At 42.3% G+C, this 20,966-nt stretch overlaps 2 protein-coding genes and 1 long non-coding RNA gene across 3 annotated transcripts; all 3 read right to left on the bottom strand.

Annotated features, from left to right (window-relative positions):
• Nucleotides 1–961: 961 nt before the first annotated feature.
• On the bottom strand, nt 962–7,979 carry LOC310964732 (alpha-tectorin-like; the record flags this gene model as incomplete). The annotated part of the gene is made up of 15 exons (XM_083937988.1): nt 962–1,480; nt 1,725–1,828; nt 2,316–2,478; nt 2,561–2,806; nt 2,921–3,084; nt 3,556–3,743; nt 3,977–4,102; nt 4,461–4,657; nt 4,837–4,899; nt 5,000–5,096; nt 5,243–5,396; nt 6,282–6,522; nt 7,040–7,175; nt 7,303–7,408; nt 7,965–7,979. The coding sequence occupies 14 exons, from the start codon at nt 7,977–7,979 to the stop codon at nt 1,739–1,741; spliced, it is 1,986 nt and encodes a 661-aa protein (XP_083794114.1). The 3' UTR covers nt 962–1,480; nt 1,725–1,738.
• Nucleotides 7,980–10,036: 2,057 nt separating this feature from the next.
• Nucleotides 10,037–11,170, bottom strand: LOC310964600. Its single transcript, XR_014593754.1, has 3 exons — nt 11,064–11,170; nt 10,655–10,717; nt 10,037–10,127 (listed from the first exon to the last, which is right to left on the bottom strand). It is a non-coding gene; the product is annotated as an uncharacterized lncRNA (long non-coding RNA).
• A 6,794-nt stretch (nt 11,171–17,964) lies between these two features.
• On the bottom strand, nt 17,965–19,213 carry LOC310964566 (kynureninase-like). The gene is made up of 2 exons (XM_083937743.1): nt 18,496–19,213; nt 17,965–18,140 (listed from the first exon to the last, which is right to left on the bottom strand). Exons 1-2 carry the CDS (start codon nt 18,706–18,708, stop codon nt 18,021–18,023), a joined length of 333 nt encoding a protein of 110 aa, XP_083793869.1. The 5' UTR covers nt 18,709–19,213; the 3' UTR covers nt 17,965–18,020.
• Nucleotides 19,214–20,966: the final 1,753 nt, after the last annotated feature.

Below are 20,966 nucleotides of genomic sequence, written 5' to 3'. Positions count from 1 at the left end.
CGCAAGAGGCGACTGTGACAAAACAACCAGCAAGTGTTTCTGCATCTACAGCACTTCCGCCTGTCAAGACCTTCACAATAAAACAAATGGTGGAGAAGTGCAGTCATTTACTCTGGCATTTTTAATACAAAGGTAGAGCTGTGCCTTAGTTTAACCGTTTTAATGTAATGTATTTGCATTTTTTAGACATTTGCATTCACAAGAGAGTACGTCTTTACTTGTGCATGGGGATTTTGTCTGTATTTAAATGTGCTATATATTACACAACTTTATTTTGTGTCTGTTTGCTGCTTTATCAATTGCTTCCATGCATATGTGTTATGTTTTTACTAACACTCCCATGATGCTTATGCACACTGCTTTTGTGTTCGTGTGTCAACGTTTGTGTGCTTTATTTTCCAGTTTTCTTAAGTGTTATCAGCAGGGGTGCAGATCTGATGTCAGGATTGTGTGTGCGTGTATGTGTGTGTGTGGGGGGGGGGGGCAATTCAGGAGGGGTCTGGAGTCTCCCTTAGAGAGAGGGGGAGAAGTTCAGCATCCGTGAGGAACTCGGAGTAGAGCCGCTGCTCCTTTGCGTTGAAAGGAGCCAGTTGAGGTGGTTCAGGATCATCTAGTAAGGATGCCCTCTGGGCGCCTCCCCAGGGAGGTGTTCCAGGCACATCCAGCTGGGAGGAGGTCCAAGGGAAGGCCCAGGACTAGGTGGAGAGATTATATATTCCCACACTTGCGTGGGGATCCCCCAGTTAGAGCTGGTTAATGTGGCCCGGGAAAGGGAAGTTTGGGGTCCCCTGCTAGAGCTGCTGCCCCCGCGACCTGATCCCAGGTGAAGGAGAAAATCATACGCGAAACCCATTCCAGGAGAGGCCAGCTACAATACAGAGGGTCTCCTATTGCCATCTACGAGAACTAAGCTACGGAGGTGGTGGAGCAGGAGAGAAGAAGTTTATTGATTTTTTTTGGTCTTTCTTTTGCTCGTAGTAATGATTACATAATAATGGTACAACAGCACGTCTCAGACAGTTTTAACTGACAATCTTCATTTGCAGTAACTTCAATGTTCACATTCGCATCGGTATTTTCCTTCTTTCAGAGTCTGACAAACGTTTTTAACTTATCACTAAAATTGAGTTTCTGCAGTCACTCAGTAGCATTTACGCTGTGTACATTTAAAGGACAGTTCATATTAAGGAAGACAGATATTTGAACCCACAGTACCAGGAAGTAGTGCCCAACGTTAATCAAACCCTCTAAACGTGTTCTTCACTCAAAACTTCACTTCTATGATTTCACCAAAGATTATGTTTGATTTCAAAAAGAATAATAAAAAGCATGAATCGTGGATTAAATCAGCAGCCCACAGATTCTGCAGGAATAATATTTGCCATCTCAGGTGGATCAAATGAAGATGATCTGCCGACGTTGTTTCACAGCAGTGAGAGTTCAGGCTCCATATTGGGACGAATCAGAAGTCAGGAATCGGCTGAGAACGACCAGACAAAACTGTGATGAGTCAGGATTTATACTTTGTCTCTGATGAAGGTTCAGAGCTCAAATAGTCACATTGTTGCTAACTTTCCTCATCACACTCCTGCTACTGAGAGGATGAAGCCTTTTGATTTGAATGACCCCGTGACCTTTCCTCTGGCATCACCAACAGGACATTTTTAGCTCCATCAGTCTGATCGAATCATCTGACTCAAACAACTCATTCAGTTCATACATACCATGGAAGGGATCTTTAATTATTCCAGCCCATGGTGATGAGGGCTGCGTCTCCTTCTGCATATTTAGTCCTAAAAGCTCTGCGCTTCCTGCCGCCACCACAGCTCTGTAAGACAGAGGAAGTTAGCCAGGACACTTTACCAAGTCTAACATTTAGCTTTATCCACCACAGCTCTGTGAGACAAAGGATGTTAGCCAGGACACTTTACAAGTCTAACATTAGCTTTATCCACCACAGCTCTGTAAGACAGAGGAAGTTAGCCAGGACACTTTACCAAGTCTAACATTTAGCTTTATCCACCACAGCTCTGTGAGACAGAGGATGTTAGCCAGGACACTTTACCAAGTCTAACATTAGCTTTATCCACCACAGCTCTGTGAGACAGAGGAAGTTAGCCAGGACACTTTACCTAGTCTCACATTTAGCTGTAGCTACATACAGTCATTATATACTAGACAAGTTTTACATACATCATTCTTTCTAAGTACACACTTGTTTCTGAAACACATTTTTAAAACAAGTGGATTCAACACCGTAAGTTTGACCTTGTTGTAGAACTACTTTTACTTCAGTATTTACTCCAGCTGCTTACCGGAGCACAGGATTGGCCCAGTGTGGGGCACAGCTCCACCATGCAGTGCAGGTACACCTCATCTGCTTCGCCGACAAACTCGAACATTCTGAAAGTGACGGCGTTGGACGTTCCCAGTCCGTTTCCCAACACTGACACCGTGGTGTCAGCTGAGTTCGGGCATCTGCCAGGAAACAGAAAACAGACACGATGACTTCAGCAGCTGATTCTTACAGCCGCTGACAAAGTCTCACAGTTTTTCTCACCCGTCAGTGACGAGGTCGTGTCGCGGAGTGCTGTCAGGTGAAGTCTGGCTGGTTGCCCAGCAGGAGTCGGTCACTATGGCGACCATGTCTTCATCCAGCCCCTCTGTCTTTAACTCCACCCAGACCGGCTGGTTCAGCAGGATCTCAGTGTCCATGTCGACAAGGTTTACGAGGCTGGAGTCGGTGTAGGCGTTCATCATCAGTGTGTAATTCCAAACTCCAGATACGATCTCCTTCACCACAGAGCTGGAGAGAACACACACCCACACACACACACACACACACACACACACTTCAGCTGTCTTAAACTTTAACTAAAACAAGCTTCACATTAACAACCAAATGAAGCTCCACACACACCTGTCTTTGATCTTGAAGGACACACTCTTGACACCTTCTGGCTCCGTGTAGTAGCAGGAGAAGTCGATGTTTACTTTAGTGTCGCGGTTGATGATGCCAGAGCTGATGTCGGAGCTGTTGCCTGTTGTGATGGTGTTCTTGTAGATGAGCCGGCTGTTGTTGGACTACATTGTGACAGGAACACAGACTGGTTTTCAGCTGAAGGTTCATTTCATCACAGCAGTCGGATTATTTCATAGTGCTTTCACAGCCCTCGTTGGGGTTTAGAGTCTTTATCACCCAGTTCTTAAATCCCATGCATCTTTCTGTCATTCAAAAAGGAAACGGCTGGAAAATATCCTCCCTGGATTGAACCTAAGTCAAAACTAGGTGAGTTTACAGCCTTACATCAGTCACAGAGTCACTGTCATGTTTGAATAGGACACCGTCTGCTTCACATTCCCAATAACAACTTTATAAAGTGACAATAAGTCACTCTCTGTGTTGTCACTCAGGAGCCAAAAGAAGTATGCCGAGCTTGTCCTGAAAATAACAACATACAGTCTGCCTGGCTGACACTCATCAATACTTTTTTTGGTAAAGGGAAGTGAGGATTGTTTGTTCTTGAAGAGAGCAAAACAGAGGAGTGCACCCACCAAGACATCCGTCCCGCAGGTGTTGCTGCTATTGAAGCTGAAAGCCACCATGTGGGTCTCTTCATCCATGTGTCCTTTACAGTCGGGGTCATTGAGGTGTAAGGCGGAGTAGTCGATCCCTTTCCCCGCCAGCAGACATCCAGCCAGAGTCAGAGTGGCAGAGCTCCCCGTGCAGACTGTTGGATCGCCTGAACACCCAACAGAATATAAAACATCACCACTCCAATATGGATTCATCTGAGGTTGAGGAGCTCCATAAGTATCTGCTAGCCTGTGTTGATGTTATCTTTTGATTGAAATAAGATAATGTTCTGAGCTACAGGAGGCAGAAACACGTCCAGTTTTTAATGAAACAATTATCATAGAAGAAAAAATGGTGTTTACAACTTCTGAGGAGGTTGTTTCACTTGTTGCACTGTACCTAAAGAGTCTGTTGCTTTGTAGTTGGAGGCAAACGTGGCCCGACAGAGGCAGTGCCTTTCACCAAGGCTCTCTCCGCAGAACTCGTGATCACTGCAGTACTGCGGACAAAACGCCTCACGGACAGCTGCACACACACACAGACACACAACAAAATTTTTAGTATTTGATTGATTCACTTCTTTAAATTCAACTTACTTCCACTTCTATTCCACTGCATTTATTTGACAGCCATGGCTGCTTGTTACTTTCTTTGTTCGAGTACATGAGGTATATTTGACTTACACTGTGACTTCTGAGCTTCAGCACTAAAACTGAAGGTTGTGAATGGTGTACTTAAACCCAAGTTAAATACATTTTCCTTATTAGATTCTACTTTCTCTCATCTGTATGATTAAAAATAGTTTCATCCAGGAACAGCAGGGGGATATGATTCACATCTCATGGTGTGAAACAGAATCAGTGAAAGTGAAGGATGATCTTACGGCAGTTGGTCTGTGCCCTCCACTCCAGTGGGATGTCTTTCAGCAAACAGGCATCGGCGTAAGCCTCAAAAAACTGGCAGTTGAGACCGTCCACCATCGGGTATTGACAGGTCAGGCTTATGCAGGCGGTTATGAAGCCCTCTGGGTCAATGTGGTCGTGGCAGGCGGTGAAGGGTGCCTCATTCAAGAGGTTACAGCTGTTCCAGCCGTGCAGAGAAGAAGAATGAGAGTCAATGAGCACTTTTCTGAACAGGATTATTTAGCTTCCAGAATCCCCCCTGCTCATATGACAGCGTCATGGCACCTTAGAAAGGTACGGGAAAGAAGACTGCAGTTTTAAGGATGAAAGAGTGTTTTGTGATGGGTCAGTTCTTACCGTTCAGTTGCGATGGTGCAGTTGATCGTACTGTCGGGGTCGTCGCTGTGCTGAATTTCACAGCTAGGGGATGACAAACAGGAAAGAACATTGCATTTGAAACTTTACAACATTAATGAACAGCTTATAATCAACCATGCATCAAGTTAAGACTAAGTCGTACCCAACAGCACCGAAGCCGGGATTCTCATCCGCCACAGACACGAGAAAGAAGGGTTTAGCTGTAGTGCCACACAAGCCTGCTAGGACTTCAACGAATCCTGATGCCAGGAGACAATTAAAAAGAAATGAATGAACTCTGAAGTTATCAAGCACAGCTGTCATTCTTTAACTCAACACCAGCTTTGAAAAAGGAAAATATTTATGTATCCAATATTGTGTCCAGACAGGATTCATTTGTCTGTACCTGACACCCGTGCAGTTCTGCCATCAAATGAGATGGTCATGTTGGATACTGATGGAGGTAACTTGGCAGTAATTCCAGTCTCGTCCTTGGTGAGCTCCAAACCCTCAAACAGCTGAGGCGTGTCGGTGAGCTCCGGTGCATCTCCAATAGAAACCTACATCACAACAGATCTGTGAAGGAACACTGTCTCAAACATTTCAAATACATACATGTGCTTTGTATGTGCACTTATTCCCACTTAGCTTGAGGTTTCCTATCAGGATGTTAATCGTTATTTTTTCACCTTTATTAATATTTCACACTTACACTCTTCTCCTTAGTAAATTTTAATAATTGTGGATATCTTTTGCTCAGGTTACAGCACATTTGAACTCAATATGTCACAAAGTTATACATAACATCATATATACTTAACAGATGACAGAAGTGACGGAGGATGTCAACGATTGAGACATTTTGAAATAGATGAATCAAAATCACATTTTGGCTTTGTCACAATGCTTTTAACGTTCAGTCATCATGCAGAAAATCCATCCAGCAGGAGGATAGAAAACCTCAAAGAGCTGTTATTCATAAATGATGAACATGTGGCAACTGTGCAGTGTTTACGTCTTTTTTCATGCATTAGAGTTGAATGCTCTGAAATCACGACACTGTAAGGTTCACATAAAGAATTAATGAATGCACGGCCTAAATCCCACAAGATGATCCGTGCACCACACAGACATAAGGAGTAAAAAAGATCGATAAAATCAAATTGATAATATGAATCCATAATAATAATTAAATATCTGACACCTGAAGAATAGATCTTTAAACTTGGATGATTTAGTTTCATAGAAGTAAATATGATGACAAATAGAAACTGAGATAACACACTAATAACTTTGTATGCCTCCGTTTCATTGGATCACCACAGGTCTGAACTTTAAATACATCAACACAAAGTAACTCCTGGCACGTAAAGATTCTCAGTGATCGATCAAACAAAGAGGAAACACATGAAGATGCAGTTATTCACTCTTAGGTGGCAGCTTACCTCAACGCTTCCATCCTGATGCAGAACAATGCTATTAGTCGGCAGAAATATCTTAATGTAGTCAATCAGTGGCACATCTTTACGGCGTTGCTCATTGAAACCAACAATGACATTATAACTTCCATCATTTACAAACTTCACCAGATTGTATTCACATCGATCGGGGGCAGTGTGGACTCTGCCCAAGAAATCGATGATTGAGGAGCCAGTCACAGTGCACACAAGAGGGGATGGAGTACACCTGATGGGACGGAAAGAGACAGAACCTTACAGATGTGAGTCTCTCATTTTCTATAGATACTATACTATATATACTGCTGGAGCACATGACCACAGCTTCACACACACAGCACACATTATCATTATTAGTGGCAGTAGTAGTAGAAGTGTTAACAGTGTCAAAGATCGGGTTCTGCTGCTTTGATTTTTAAAACGGTCCATCATGGCACTAACCCTGGATAATCACAACCGTGCAGGAAGCTTTACAGGTGTTTTGTTGAGATCAAAATGAAGAGTTCAAAGATGGGTGTGGTCTGAGCAAGGGCTCCAGAAGAAGGGGGTAGCAAAGAGGGCTCCATTGCCCAGCACTACAGTTAAAGGTTTCATCAATAATCAAAATAACGTTAGCTGCAGCCCTGATCCAAATAATATCATTCACAGGTGATTTGTCTGAATACTTTCAGTCCAAATGGTTCATTTAAATCAGTCTGTCTGACCTTTATTCAAACTTTTCTCCAAATATAAGCAAACATACTTACACGTTGTTGCCCTCACAAGTCGTGAAAGGTCCACAGCGATTAAGCGAAAATATTTCTCCAAGAACGCTACACTCTTTAGTGAGGCAGTTGTCTGTATCATTCACGAATACAGGTGTACCAGGTAGACCAACTTGACCTGGAAGGGGATAGGTTTGTGAAATTATTTTTAATATTTAACTTGCAAAATTAAAGAAAATGAAATAACACTTCTGCTTTGAGGAGGAGTCCCAGTGTCTTCTATGTGAACCATCAGATATGCCTACCTGAGTCTCTGCATCCAGTTAGATCTTCGTAAACGTCGCTGATTAACTCAGTCTTAGGCCATGACCATGACTCTAGCTCTGAACCCCCAACCTTTGCAGTTATGTTCTAGAAAAGGATAAACAAAGATCAAAGTTAATACTGTATTACTGGTTGGACAGTGGAGCCTGGAGTTGAAAGTTTTTTTTTGTTTGCAATTATTCAAGCCATTAGGCTGCATCCCAATTCCACCCCTCACCCCTTCCCCTTAGCCCTACCCCTTAACCCTTACCCCTTAAAATACGATAAATTACTTTGTAATAATACTTTGTAATTGTCCGAATACACTAGTGAACAAAGCCTTCTGGTGCAGACAGTCACAACAACAAAGCATCTGAGAAGCGTCTGTGTGGAGCCTAGTTTCAGGTTTCACAGATGGAGCAGGCGCTAACAAAGTTGTTTAATGTTTTTGACTGCCTAAATATAATATTAATAATTCTATGATTGCCCTGCGATAGAGTGGTGTCCTGTCCAGGGTGTAGGCCTAGTCCGACTCATGCCCAGTGTCAGCTGGAATCGGCCCCAGCTCCCCACAACAATAAGAAATCTTCCAAAATGATGCCACTTGTCCCCATACATCACCACAGTGGTTAAACGATAGAAGCAGTGAATGAAGCAGCTTTACTTGGGAAGGATCCATTGTGTTTATCTTTAATAAATAGCGTGGCAGCTCAGGTAAATTAGCCTATGTACAATAAAGACTCTCACACCGAGCTGAAAAAGAGTCAAATATTTGGGTCCAGCCATTAAATGTCTATTCATTCATTTACCAAAACCATTTGAATATTCTTTCAATATCTCTCACAGTGATTATTGATGTATGCCATCAATTTAGTTTAATAATTCACAAAAGGCACGCACTTAAATAGATTTAAGCCCTACTTACAATGTGATCACCAGGAAATGTACCCGTGGCCCCGAGCCGCAGAGCTGTTTGACCTCCAATCCTGATGAGCTCAAATCTAGCCTAAAATCAAAAATAGATGAGAGACAGTAAATATCAGGAGATGCCTTCCAAATGATTTAAAAAATAAACTTTGATTTGAAGTTCCCTGTGCCACACCACAGTTAATCTAAAAACATGGAAGTGTAGATGACTCACCTCAGTGCTGGTGGTTTCCTTGAAATCGAAGGTAACTTTGCAGGATGAGTCGTCAAGGATGTTTGGGACAGAGCTGATAGTGCCGAACTGCACTACGTAACGACCATCCCACGCATCGACACTGTTTGTAACCCCTCCATCTGACCATACAAGACAGTCCTGGGAGGTTTGACCTGGACCATCGGTGAAACAGATTTCAAAGGTTGAACCTGGATTACGTGTCACCTGAAAAAAACAGAAACAAATCCATCAAGTAACAATAATATTCAGAGGAGTTTTAAATAAAAAAAGGGCATCATTTCATCAGGGAACTACATTCTTGTTCTTTTTATGGTGCAAAACGTTTTAGTCCTACCTACGACCAGCACCTCTGAAGATACATAACTAACACCTGGAATCTGCTTTGTTTGATCCATACAAACACAGAAGTGTAAAAATGACTCTGTGTTAATGTGCTGGACGATTTGTAACAACAGATGAGCGTTCACGTGTGAATTAGGGAGCTTTAAAGGTGCTGGAAGGTGCAGAATGTGGCACAGCTTGGGAATACAGGCAACAAGAGAAAGGCAGACAAAAGCAGGCAGATAGGTACAAGAAGGCAGTCAGACAGGTACAAGAAGGCATTCAGACAGGTACAAGAGGCAGGCAGAAAGGTACAAGAAGGCAGGCAGACAGGTACAGGTGCAAGAAGGCAGTCAGACAGGTACAACAAGGCAGGCAGAAAGGTACAAGGAGGCAGTCAGACAGGTACAGGTGCAAGAAGGCAGTCAGACAGGTACAACAAGGCAGGCAGAAAGGTACAAGGAGGCAGTCAGACAGGTACAAGAAGGCAGGCAAACAGGTAGAGGTGCAAGAAGGCAGGCAGACAGGTAGAGGTGCAAGAAGGCAGGCAGACAGGTACAGGTACAAGAAGGCAGTCAGACAGATACAAGAGGGCAGTCAGACAGGTACAAGAAGGCAGTCAGACAGGTACAAGAAGGCAGTCAGACAGGTACAAGAAGGCAGTCAGACAGGTACAAGAAGGCAGTCAGACAGATACAGGTACAAGAAGGCAGTCAGACAGGTACAAGAAGGCAGGCAGACGGGTACAAGAAGGCAGGCAGACGGATACAGGTACAAGAAGGCAGGCAGGTTTAGGAATTCTGGCAGACTAAATAAATTATATGAATTTGATATATTAATGTAACAGGCCGCTTCATATACATGAGGTGGGTGGATATGACAGTGTAGACAGAGTATACAGCTATGATTCAATCAATATTCATAATGTTAAAGTGAGTATTTAAGAAATGTATCATTTACTGGGAAGTGGATGCTTGGGTTATTGCACAGGGAAATTCCAGACACTATGGAATGATATTGACTGTTTATCGTAGTTACGGCCTGCGGTACAACCTGTTCTACCACTGCTGGCTGTAGCTTCATATTTACTGTACAGACATACAGTGATGTCCAACTTAGCATCTAACTCTCGGCAGGAAAATCAAATGAAATCTGTGTTAGATATCTTTACTAACAGACAGTCATCAGCAGTCAAACTGTTCGATAACAAGTTTCATTCACTCACAGCCAGCCCTGCGTATTCCCTTCCATAATAGAAGATGGGACAGGCGCTGATGTCCAGGTCTCCAGAATCAGTGATTGTTGTTATTTGGGAGAGTGAAGGGTCAACCTGGCTGACGGCAACTACGGCAAAAGAAATATAATTAAACATCAATATTCATGACAAACTTTGTTACTGTTGAATTAAACTTTTGACATTCATTAATGCAAAAGATTAAAATAAAAAATATAATAAATATGTCTCTTCAGTGTGAAACAGTGATTCATAAATGGATAAAGTTAAAGGGGACGTGCGTCATGAACAAGTGGAGGAATAAACTGACTCTATAAAACTAAACTGCCCAAAACTTGACTTACTTATGTTGGATAAAGATATCTTTAGTCATTTATATTGATTTCATGCATTAATATATGTTTTAAAAATGTTTTCCAGTGGAAATTTGCCCAATGGCACTCATCATTGATGTTTAAACACACACAGACACACTAATGTCTACAACAAAGATTTGACTTTGAATGGATTCATGACAAGAAATGTGTCAAATCCGATGTCCTGAAGAAGCTGCTGTTGAAAATATAGGCTGTTCATGAAATGCCTCTAAAACAAAGGTTTTGCTCTAAAGAGGTGAAAGCTTTTAAAGGTAGTTTACCTGCCAGCAGGAGGAGCAGTGCACCCGACTTCACCATGATGGAGCCTCAGCCGTAAAGTGTTGCTGAGGAGAGAAACAGATCACATTGTAAGTACTTAGTATTTAAGAACCCTACACCCAACACCACATATACACACAGCATAAGGTGCAGTAGATTCATAGTATTTTAATGTCTTTATTGCATGTTGCATCAGGTTATTAAAAGATTTCTTACACTATCTAAAATCCATGAGATGGACTCAGACTAATGACCTTAAGTTGTAGTTATATATAGGTATATATGTATTCTGGTGACCGGACTGGCCTCTTGATGGAAGAAGAAGAATTCTGCAGTAATCCTGTAAATGCATAATAAGCATCGTCTACATGAAGCTGGGCAGACAGAAGAAGAGCATCCAGCTTGTCTTACCGTCCGGAGGTTGAGTGGAGCAGCCAGGAGTTGAAGTTCTGCAGATGGAAGTCGGCGTTGAACCACTCTGGGTTGTTTCAGCTCTCGGGCAGATGCGTCGAATGTGTCTCTCTGTCTCTCTTTTTATACAGGAGCTTCGAGATCCCTGCCCTTAAAGTTGGCCGAGGTTGGATATGTCCTTGAAAGACTTTGACTCCCCAAACTTGTTTTTTGGGGTTTTTTCAGGTTGTTGGTAGAGCATCAAATCAACCCAGCTCACCAATGTGCTGCAGGCTTGACATATCAAAACAACCATGTGAAACACTCCATATGACAATGCCGCACATTTTATGGTATGTTTACTCAAGTGTACACAGGCATCTGCTTTAGAGACAATGGCAAGGCAAATTACAGACACTAGGATCCACTTGATATGCATCGGCATCTTGTTGGAACAGCAGAAGTCTTCTTCAAATGTGTTTTCCTTTGGTCACACCCTTTTCAAAACATTTCACACAGATCTAATGGAAAAAAGATGAACTGCTATAGATTGACTGTGTTAACCAAAGGGAAAACATGTATTCACAACTGATTGAAATTACTTTTAAGATGATTAATCTCTAATGCGACTGTGTGAAACACTTTGCACAATTATTCACTAAGCCATCAGTCATATATATATATATATATATATATATATATATATATATATATATATATATATGTGTGTGTGTGTTGCATTTAATTCAGTTGATTTTATGATCATTACTTTTTATGTACGGCATCAGGTGAAGTATCAGCAAACACAGGCATACAGCTCAAACTAAGGTTCTTAAGAATAATCCTGCACCTCCTTCGTTTTTTTCATCAAAAGCTATCAATATATTTTGTGTTATACTCTCTTCAATCAGACCTGTTCTGTCATTTTTTAATTCACACTTCCTTTTTTCAATCTAACAAGGAGGGTAAAAGGTCAAAATGACATTCACAGTCAATACTGCCCCACAGCTAGTGAGCATTTGAGTTGTGCAATGAAACAAGTACGGTACAATTATCCATTGTCATGTCAGACGATCATCAGGCACCTCCTGATTTACAAATTAAACACTGCACTAACTCAATGAACAAACTCTCACAAAAAACTAAAAATAAATTATATACACTTAGGGCGCACTCACACTGTCCTTCCGCACCGGGCCAAAACCGTTTTTTCAGCTAAAGCCTAGTGCGTTTGAGCAGTGTGAGTGCACCCGCTCCGCGCATAACTGCGGTCAGCGGGCCGTCCACTGCCCGCCTGAGGGAGGTGGGCTTTTGTAGAGCGTGTTTGCACATGTACGAGCACGAGCGCACGCACGTGTACGAGCACGAGCACGAACACGAGGCCTACGGCGGTTCTGACGTAATTTATGTGCGCCTGTTCGGACATAGGGGGGACCATGCGCGGACATTTAACAACAACAACAATGGCGGTGAAAGGTTGACGTTGGTGTGATGCGGAGGTGGAGTGTTTACTGCAGATTTGGTCGATGAAAAGATTCAACAACAGTCGACAAGACGCACAAAAACTCTGAGGTCTACGGAAAGATTCGTAAACAAAGCGACGCATCGCGATGACGGCAATCAATGCGTGTGACGTGTTACGGCGTGATGACGTATGGACAGCATGAAGTATTTGCGCGAGGCCCAGGTAGTGTGAGTACAAACGGGCCTGGGGCGCGGGGGAAGAGGGAGGGGGGGCCAAGTACCCTAAAGCCCGGAGGCGTGGTGCGGAAGGACAGTGTGAGTGCGCCCTTATTTATTCTTACTCCTTATCCCCTATTTTTTATTATGTATAGATTTGAGGTCATGAGTACAAGCGTCTGAAATGTGTTTCCTCAGGAGGTTGGCAGGAGTAGAACTCGGAGTAGAGCCGCGGCTCCTTTGCTTTGAAAGGAGCCAGTTCAGGTGGTTCAGGATCATCTTGTAAGGATGAACCCTGGCGTCTTTGGGGTCCCTTGCTAGAGCTGCTGCCCCGCGACCGGATCTTTAGCTTGGCCTTTTGGGGCTGAACAGGCTCGGTGCCAGGTCTTGTTGCACAACACAGACTCAGAAAACAATACAGGCGCAAACAGATTGCTGACATTCTTTCATAATGAGCTTGCCTTTTATATCACAAGGTGAATAGGTGTGTTCAAATAAGGTAACGCTACAGAATGTACTCTGTGGTCGAAGAAGTATTTAGGTCATTCACTGGAGTAAACGTCTTCTGGGAAAAAGAAGGGGTCATTGACAAATCCCAATATTACAGGCTCTATCCCCAGGACTCAACCCCCGCTTATATGGACTCCCAAAAATCCATAAAGAAGGAGCCCCGCTCAGGCCCATTGTCAGCAGCATAAACTCGGTCACTTGCAACATTGCCAAGCACATAGCCAATATCCTGGCACCACCCCACACCACATCCAAAAGGCCGGGACTTAAAAATGGATCAAGATGAAGCCATGGTGTCCTACGACGTGACTTCCCTGTTCACTTGTATTCCAACCATGGAGGCTCTGGCCACAGTAAGAGAGTGGCTCACACAGGAAAACTCCTTACACAACCCAACAATATCAAACCAGACCACATTTGCCAACTTCTGGATTTGTGCCTGAACACCACATATTACCAGTTTAATGCCATTTTTTACAGACAGAAACACGGCTGTTCCATGGGTTCAACAGTAGCCTCTATTGTGGCAAATCTATACATGGAGGAGGTAGAGGACAAGGCTTTGAACTCCTTCAAAGGAATAACCCAGAGCCATGGGTTCAGGTATGTGGACGACATATGGGTTCAAATCAAATCCAAAGAGGTGAGAACTTTTACTGAACATATAAATAATGATGTTAACCTGCCTTGATTCGTGTAGTAGGGCAGAAAGGACATTTTAAAGGTGTCTGTGTTCAGCTTGCTGCTTTAATTTACTGTCATGTTAGGTTACTGCAGATAAAGCCCCACTTCCTGATTTTGCAAGTTCTCAATGAAAGCATTTGATGAACAAAACAAAGGGGGTCTTTTATTGTGAAGAATGTATAGGAAATAAATGTGCTTGAGGACAACAATGTCCACATCCTGGACAAAGAGGACAGATGGTTTGAAAGAGGAGTAAAGAAGCTTCTGTGCAAAAGTAGAGAAACCTTTGCTAAACAAAAGAGGAGGTCTGAGACACCACTTATCTCCAATTTACAATGCTGCCCTTTCATCCCTTCATTCATCAATCTAACCTCAAAGAACAACTGTTCACAAATGTCCTCCTGTGACTCCAACGAATGTCGTTAAGACTCAATAGAGCACTAACCAAGTCCAGACCTACTTCACACCAAGGACTGGACCAGGACCAGGACCAGGCTGGGACTGGACTAGCACTAATGAAGTCCAAACCTACTTTCCACCAACGACTGCCACTCTAACGACGGTCTTTGGCACTTTGGAGCACAAAGGGTTCCAGTGACATCATCGGCCTTGTGAGAGGTTAAATACCTGGATCTCACACCAGTTAGTTGGTCCAGTCCCAGCCTGGTCCTGGTCCTGGTCCTGGTCCAGTCCCAGCCTGGTCAGATGCGAACATGAACTGATGAAGCCTCTTGGATGAGAGGTGAAACGTCTTCCTAGACAAATAACCAAGTCCAGTTGCTTTGGACTGGAATTGCTTTGAGGATGAAAATGTGCTTGTGCATTTCACTACATTTCATCAACCTTAAAATAAGGTTATTGTCCTCAAACGCTGGGCAGCAAAAAAATCGCCATAGAGCTCAATAAGTGCATCGGCAGCTGCATACGGAACAAACGGACACATCTTCAACGTTTTGATAACAACATCCAGAACACAGGATTCCCTTTCAGTGGTTTCTGAGACATTCTAAAAATAATAATGTTTAAAAATACAAAAACAGCCCAAATACACAGAGCTACAGGCTTGTATAGAAAGTGTCTGAATGAAGACTTACTTCCTCTCACACACAGGGCGTCAGTTGAGTCACATACCCACTCTCACTGCAATCTGAATGTGGACACATGTGGCCTGAACCAACTCTGAATGTGTTTTCACCTGTACTTAGAGCCGTCCACTTGTGATCGGATCACTCAGACCACATGTTGATACCAAATGGAGACAGGGTCGAGGATGGAGTTACCCCTTACCATCGACGTGAAGAAGGTGCCAGGTTTGACGTTCCTGATGCCTCGTCTGTACATAAAACTGAAGAGACAGAAAATAGTGTCCCTTCACATGCATTCAACAGGCACGTCATTTGGTTTGGCAGGACTAGAGGAGACACACACGCAAGAAAACAATCATTAAAACATTTTTTTCTGTCATTGCTTTCTTTGATTCATGAGGTGAACAGCTTGTGATCGGATCACTCAGACCACATGTTGATACCAAATGGAAACAGGGTCGAGGATGGAGTTGGCCTCACACCCCTTACCATCGACGTGAAGAAGGTGCCAGGTTTGACGTTCCTGATGCCTCGCCTGTTCATAAAACTGAAGAGACAGAAAATAGTGTCCCCTCACATGCATTCAACAGGCACACCAATTGATTTGGCAGGAGTAGATGACTAACACACACACACACACACACACACATCAATTAAAAAATTCTCTTCTGTCAGGGCTTTTTATTTATGAGGGGAACAGGTTCGTCAATCAAAGAGTAAATATAAATCCAAAGCAATATTTCTCACAGACGACGCTACAGTGCTTACACTTTGGTTGAATACGTATTAAGGTAATGTCCTGATGTAGAACAGTCCTGCATTCGAAAACTAGTCAAAAGTATATAAGTATTAGAAGGAGGAATGTCTTTATAGGTATTGATTGTGCAGTAAAGTGATTTCCTCGTCTGGATTCATATTGCTGATTTAGGAATTTGTAGGTTGCAATGTACTGCTGTAGATGTTGAGTGTTTGGCTCATTTTCAAAGGAAAACATTAATAGAGCAGAAAAAACACATTTTGTTTGACAGTCTTACCATCCAAGGCAGGCAAACTGGAGAAGTCAGGGTTGGAGCTGGCCTCATAACCCTTACCATGCTGACGTGACAAGGTGACAAGCTTGATGTTCCTGATAGACCCAAAAATAGAGTGTTCCTTATCATGCATTCAACAGGCACGTCATTTGGTTTGGCAGGACTAGAGGAGACACACACACAAGAAAACAATACATACATCATTAAAACATTCTTTACTGTCACTGCTTTTTTTGATTCATGAGGTGAACAGCTTATGATCGAATCACTCAGACCACATGTTGATATCAAATGGAAACAGGGTTGAAGACGGAGTTGGCCTCACTCCCCATACCATCGACGTGAAGAAGGTGCCAGGTTTGACGTTCCTGATGCCTCGCCTGTACATAAAACTGAAGAGACCAAAAATAGCGTCCCTTCATTGATTTGGCAGGAGTAAATGACTGACACACACACACACACACAAATCAATTAAAACATTCTTTTCTGTCAGGGCTTTTTTGATTTATGAGGACAACAGGTTTGTCCAACAAAGAGTAAATGTATTTCCAAATAAATATTTCTCACAGGTGACGCTACAGTTTGTACTCTGTGGTTGAAGAAATATTTCTGCAGGAGAACAAACAACAGTCCTGCATTCGAACGTTTAACTAGTGAAAAGTATATAAGTATTGTGAGCAAAATGTACTTAAAGTACTTGTTAGTAGTAATGATTGTGCAGTAAAATGCCCCTTTCAGTGTTTTCCGTCTCTGGATTCATATTGCTGATTAATTCATGTGTAGGTCCTTATTTACTGCTGAAGGTTGTTCTCATTTGAACTCCTACACATAATGTAGTTACTTTGCAGGAACCTCTATATCAGGGGTGTGTAACATACAGTCCGTGGGTTGGAACCGGCCCGGCAAAGGGTCCAGTCCGGTCCAAGGGAGGACTTTGCAAAGTTTAAAAATTAGCAACTGAACTGCAATTTTTCAATAAAAGTGCTGGAGCTGCCGGGGTTCTTCTGCTGTCAGGTCGACTCCTATTCATGAGGATGGACGCATTAAACCAAACCACGGCCTCTGATCTGTTCCTAACCAAGTGGTTTCCATGGCTAACCCTGACCGTCACCTTTGGTCGGCTAACATCGGCCGTGTGACAGTGCTCTTGGTGCAGACACCAATAATAAGCATGCAGAATCAGGCCTGACCCTGCAGGAACCCGCTGTCCAAACCCAACTCAAACCCGAACCACGGCAGCAGTTTTGTGCCCAAACTCAATTTGAATTTCAACTTTAAATGTCATTAAATATAGATTTTATAATATTTAGGATTATAAGACAGTAGTATTCACAATGTACTTTTTTGCACTAAAACAAAAAGAAAAATTCTAGGTTATGCTGTGACTGTACTGGTCCAAATTGAACTAAAATGAGTTTGACACCCCTGCTCTATATTAACAGTATCTGCCGTCGCTTAATCGATAATTTAGGTTTTCTCCAGTCACACAACACATCTACACCATCAAACTTAAAACAATACAGGACTGCTGCCTCCTGTCACACGCAGGAAACTTAAGCATGTGCTGGCAGGACCCTTCATCACGCAGAATCTGTAGCTAAAGACTGAGAAAACGTTTCTGTTACAGCCACAAATCATCTCTGACTCTGTTTTACTCTTTAGTTTCCCCTTTATAACGGCCAGTCTCGTCATTTAAAGTGACATAGTACAGAGTGAATGATCATTAATAATCACACAGTGCTCAAGCTTTGAAGGACATATTATCTTTAAATGAAAAATTACAGGTTTTGTTGTTTCAAGTACAATCATCATGAAATACTCTCAATTATACCAACTTTTACAATATGTGTGAAGATTATATATATATATATATATATATATATATATATATATATATATATATATATATATATATATATATATATAAAGCAGTCAGTGCATTTAGTGAGTTTGGATATTTCCATAGTAAAGCACCGTCCTGTCTGCATTCACTGGCTGCTGACAGACAGAGCTGATCCCAGTGTTTCTATGAAGCGATGAACGTCGTCGAAGGAGTTGTAGAGCGGCACCGGAGCGACTCGCAGCACGTTGGGCTCCCTCATGTCACACTGAACGACACCAAAGCACGACGTTAATGTTCATGAAGAGAAACAAATCTACCGCAGAATGTTTTCTCACGGGTAGAGTACTGTAGACTGAGTGAACCTGGTGCTTTCTAAACACATGATGCACTATGATGAACTAACACTGGTTATATATAATGTTAAGTTTGAATATGAAAAAGCAATAATACAAATAATGTATCTGATTTAAACAAACATGATAATTGTAATGCTTGCAATTATGTGTCCCAAGAACAAAGAACATCATGTTGTTTAGTATGTTTACGATAGAGATCACAAACTACGGCCTCTAATCTCAGACTCTTGCTCTTCCTCCTCTATTGTACAGCATCATACTCACAGCAACTCCCCTCTTCTCCAACTCCTGGAAGATCTTTCTGATGGGAACCGAGAAGGAGAGTGAGAGCTGACAGCCTCTCTGCTGAGGGTCCGACGGCGTGATGATGTAGACTTCTGGTTTTTGAGGCTGAGTGGCGTCCTTGCTGTAATAATGCTGGATCAGATACTCCAGGTAGCCGGTCAACAGAAGGGACTTTGTGCGCAGATCCTGCATGCTGGTCCTGTTAAACACCTATTTCAAAAAGAAAATGATGTCAAAGTAAATCACTTCTCACAAAGCCTTTTGTCATCTGATGTTTTATCTTGTTGATGTGCAGTGAAATACAGTTTTTACACAAACGTAAAGATCTAGTATTCCTTGTGTGGGGAACCTCTGGCCTCTTGGATGAGAGGTGAAACCTCTTCCTAGACAAATAACCAAGACCAGTTGCTTTCTACTAAACTTTCTTTGGGGATAACGACAACCTGGACACATGAGAACATTCACAGGCTCCCTTGTGTTTGCATTTCATGCTCAATAAACCATATAAAACCACTTTATTGTCTGAAGAATACCTTTTTTTTTTAACCTTTGTTGGAAAGGGGGCTGTATTTATTAAAAAGTTCAAGTTCTAGATCATCTCATCTCATCTTTAGCCTCTTATCCGGGGTCGCGGGGCAGCAGCTTTAGCAGGGCACCCCAAACTTCCCTTTCCCGGGCCACATTAACCAGCTCTAACTGGGGGATCCTGAGGCGTTCCCAGGCCAGTGTGGAGATCTAATCTCTCCACCTGGTCCTGGATCTTCCCTGAGGCCTCCTCCCAGCTGGACGTGCCTGGAACACCTCCCTAGGGAGGCGCCCAGGGTTCATCCTTACCAGATGATCCTGAACCACCTCAACTGGCTCCTTTCAACGCAAAGGAGCAGCGGCTCTACTCCGAGTTCCTCACGGATGCTGAACTTCTCCCCCTCTCTCTAAGGGAGACTCCAGACCCCCTCCTGAGAAAACACATTTGGCCTGGGAACGCCTCAGGATCCCCCAGTTAGAGCTAAGAGAGCTAGAGATAAGAGGCTGAAGATGAGAAGAGATTTTTATTGGGAGTGATTTGATTTGTTTAATGCAATTTCATGACATATAAACAACAACTACCAAAGTTCCTCTGTAACTATTACTACTATTTTTTTCACCAAACGTAAAAAACATTGTGCTTTTATTTTAGAAACAATATTAGTGAACTTCCTGTCCCACACTGTTGGTTTCCTCTGGCTTGACCCATCCCAGAGAAACCTCCCACCTCTGTCCTTATTTGACATCACCTCATCAAACATGCCCTGCATTTCCGGTTTAATGATGGATAAAAGGTAAATGTTAAATTTCAATGATATTCACGCCTCAACAGGAAGTCATCAGTAGAACTACCTTTGGACACTCTCATGCATTTATGCCTGATGGGTCAGTCTCTCCTCTCTGACCCCTGATCACTGATTAATGAACTAATGACAGCTCACATACTTCATAAATGATTTTACGGGCTTCAGTCCTGCAGAGCTCAAAACACATGTGTATTGTTTTTAGTTGCTATTTACTCAGATATGTTTAGAGCTTTTGTAGCTTAAAATGTTTTGTTTGTTTGTTATTAATTAATTAATTTAATTTTGTTTTTAATGCAAGTATTATCTGATTTGATCTTTTTATGATTTTATTATTCTATTGTTTTTTTGTAGTTTATTTACCTACATCCTCCATAAACTGATAGACCTTAATATACACAACTCCTCTTCTTCTTCTTCTTCCTCTTCTTCCAGTTTCTTCTTCTTCTTCTTCTTCCAAATTCTTCTTCTTCTACTTCTTCTCCTTCCAGTTTCTTCTTCTTCTTCTTCCAGTTTCTTCTTCTTCTTCGTCCAGTTTCTTCTTCTTCTTCTTCGTCCAGTTTCTTCTTCGTCTTCTTCCAGTTTCTTCTTCTTCTTCTCCTCCTCCTCCTCCTCCATACATCACAGCAGAAACCATTCATGCCTCGTGTGTGGACGCTCTAAAGCTCTTCAAACATCATGCTCTATTGTATTGTTTTGTTTTAACAAACAATAAAAATGATTTACCTCTGCACCAGTTTAAAGTAAACAGTCTTCAGAGTTAAAGAACAGGGATTTGTCTTTTTTAGCTTTTTAAAATTAATGCATTCGTAAAATGTCACAATGCAATCGATACAATAATAAGTACTCTTTTGCATAATGAGAGCTTGTACTTTTGACAATGTACATTTTGCAACAACACTTGATTTAGGGATTTATTTGGATCAATATAAAGCGTGATGTCTCAGTTAAAACTGTCTAAAAATGTCTTTATAGGACTTGGTTACACGGCAGAAACCATATTAAAGTAATAGTGGCATGTCACCTGGACATCTACTGACCTGAAAGTCATTTGCAAACATTTCCTCCACTGTAAATGATAAATAACTCCCACTAACCCGTGACCCCGTGACCCTCCTCTTC

The sequence above is a fragment of the Echiichthys vipera genome (assembly GCF_963691815.1).
Source record: "Echiichthys vipera genome assembly, chromosome: 23".
Taxonomy (NCBI): Eukaryota; Metazoa; Chordata; class Actinopteri; order Perciformes; family Trachinidae; genus Echiichthys; species Echiichthys vipera.
Note: the sequence above shows the minus strand (reverse complement) of the source record. Positions and strands in the feature narration are given on the sequence as shown.

Bases quoted from the DNA above. Each gene is read 5' to 3' on its own strand.
- LOC310964566 (XM_083937743.1), bottom strand. From the start codon at position 18,708: ATGCAGGATCTGCGCACAAAGTCCCTTCTGTTGACCGGCTACCTGGAG. The intron at 18,141-18,495 runs GTGAGTATGATG...GGTGTCGTTCAG, and splicing joins TGGAGAAGAGGGGAGTTGCT to TGTGACATGAGGGAGCCCAA.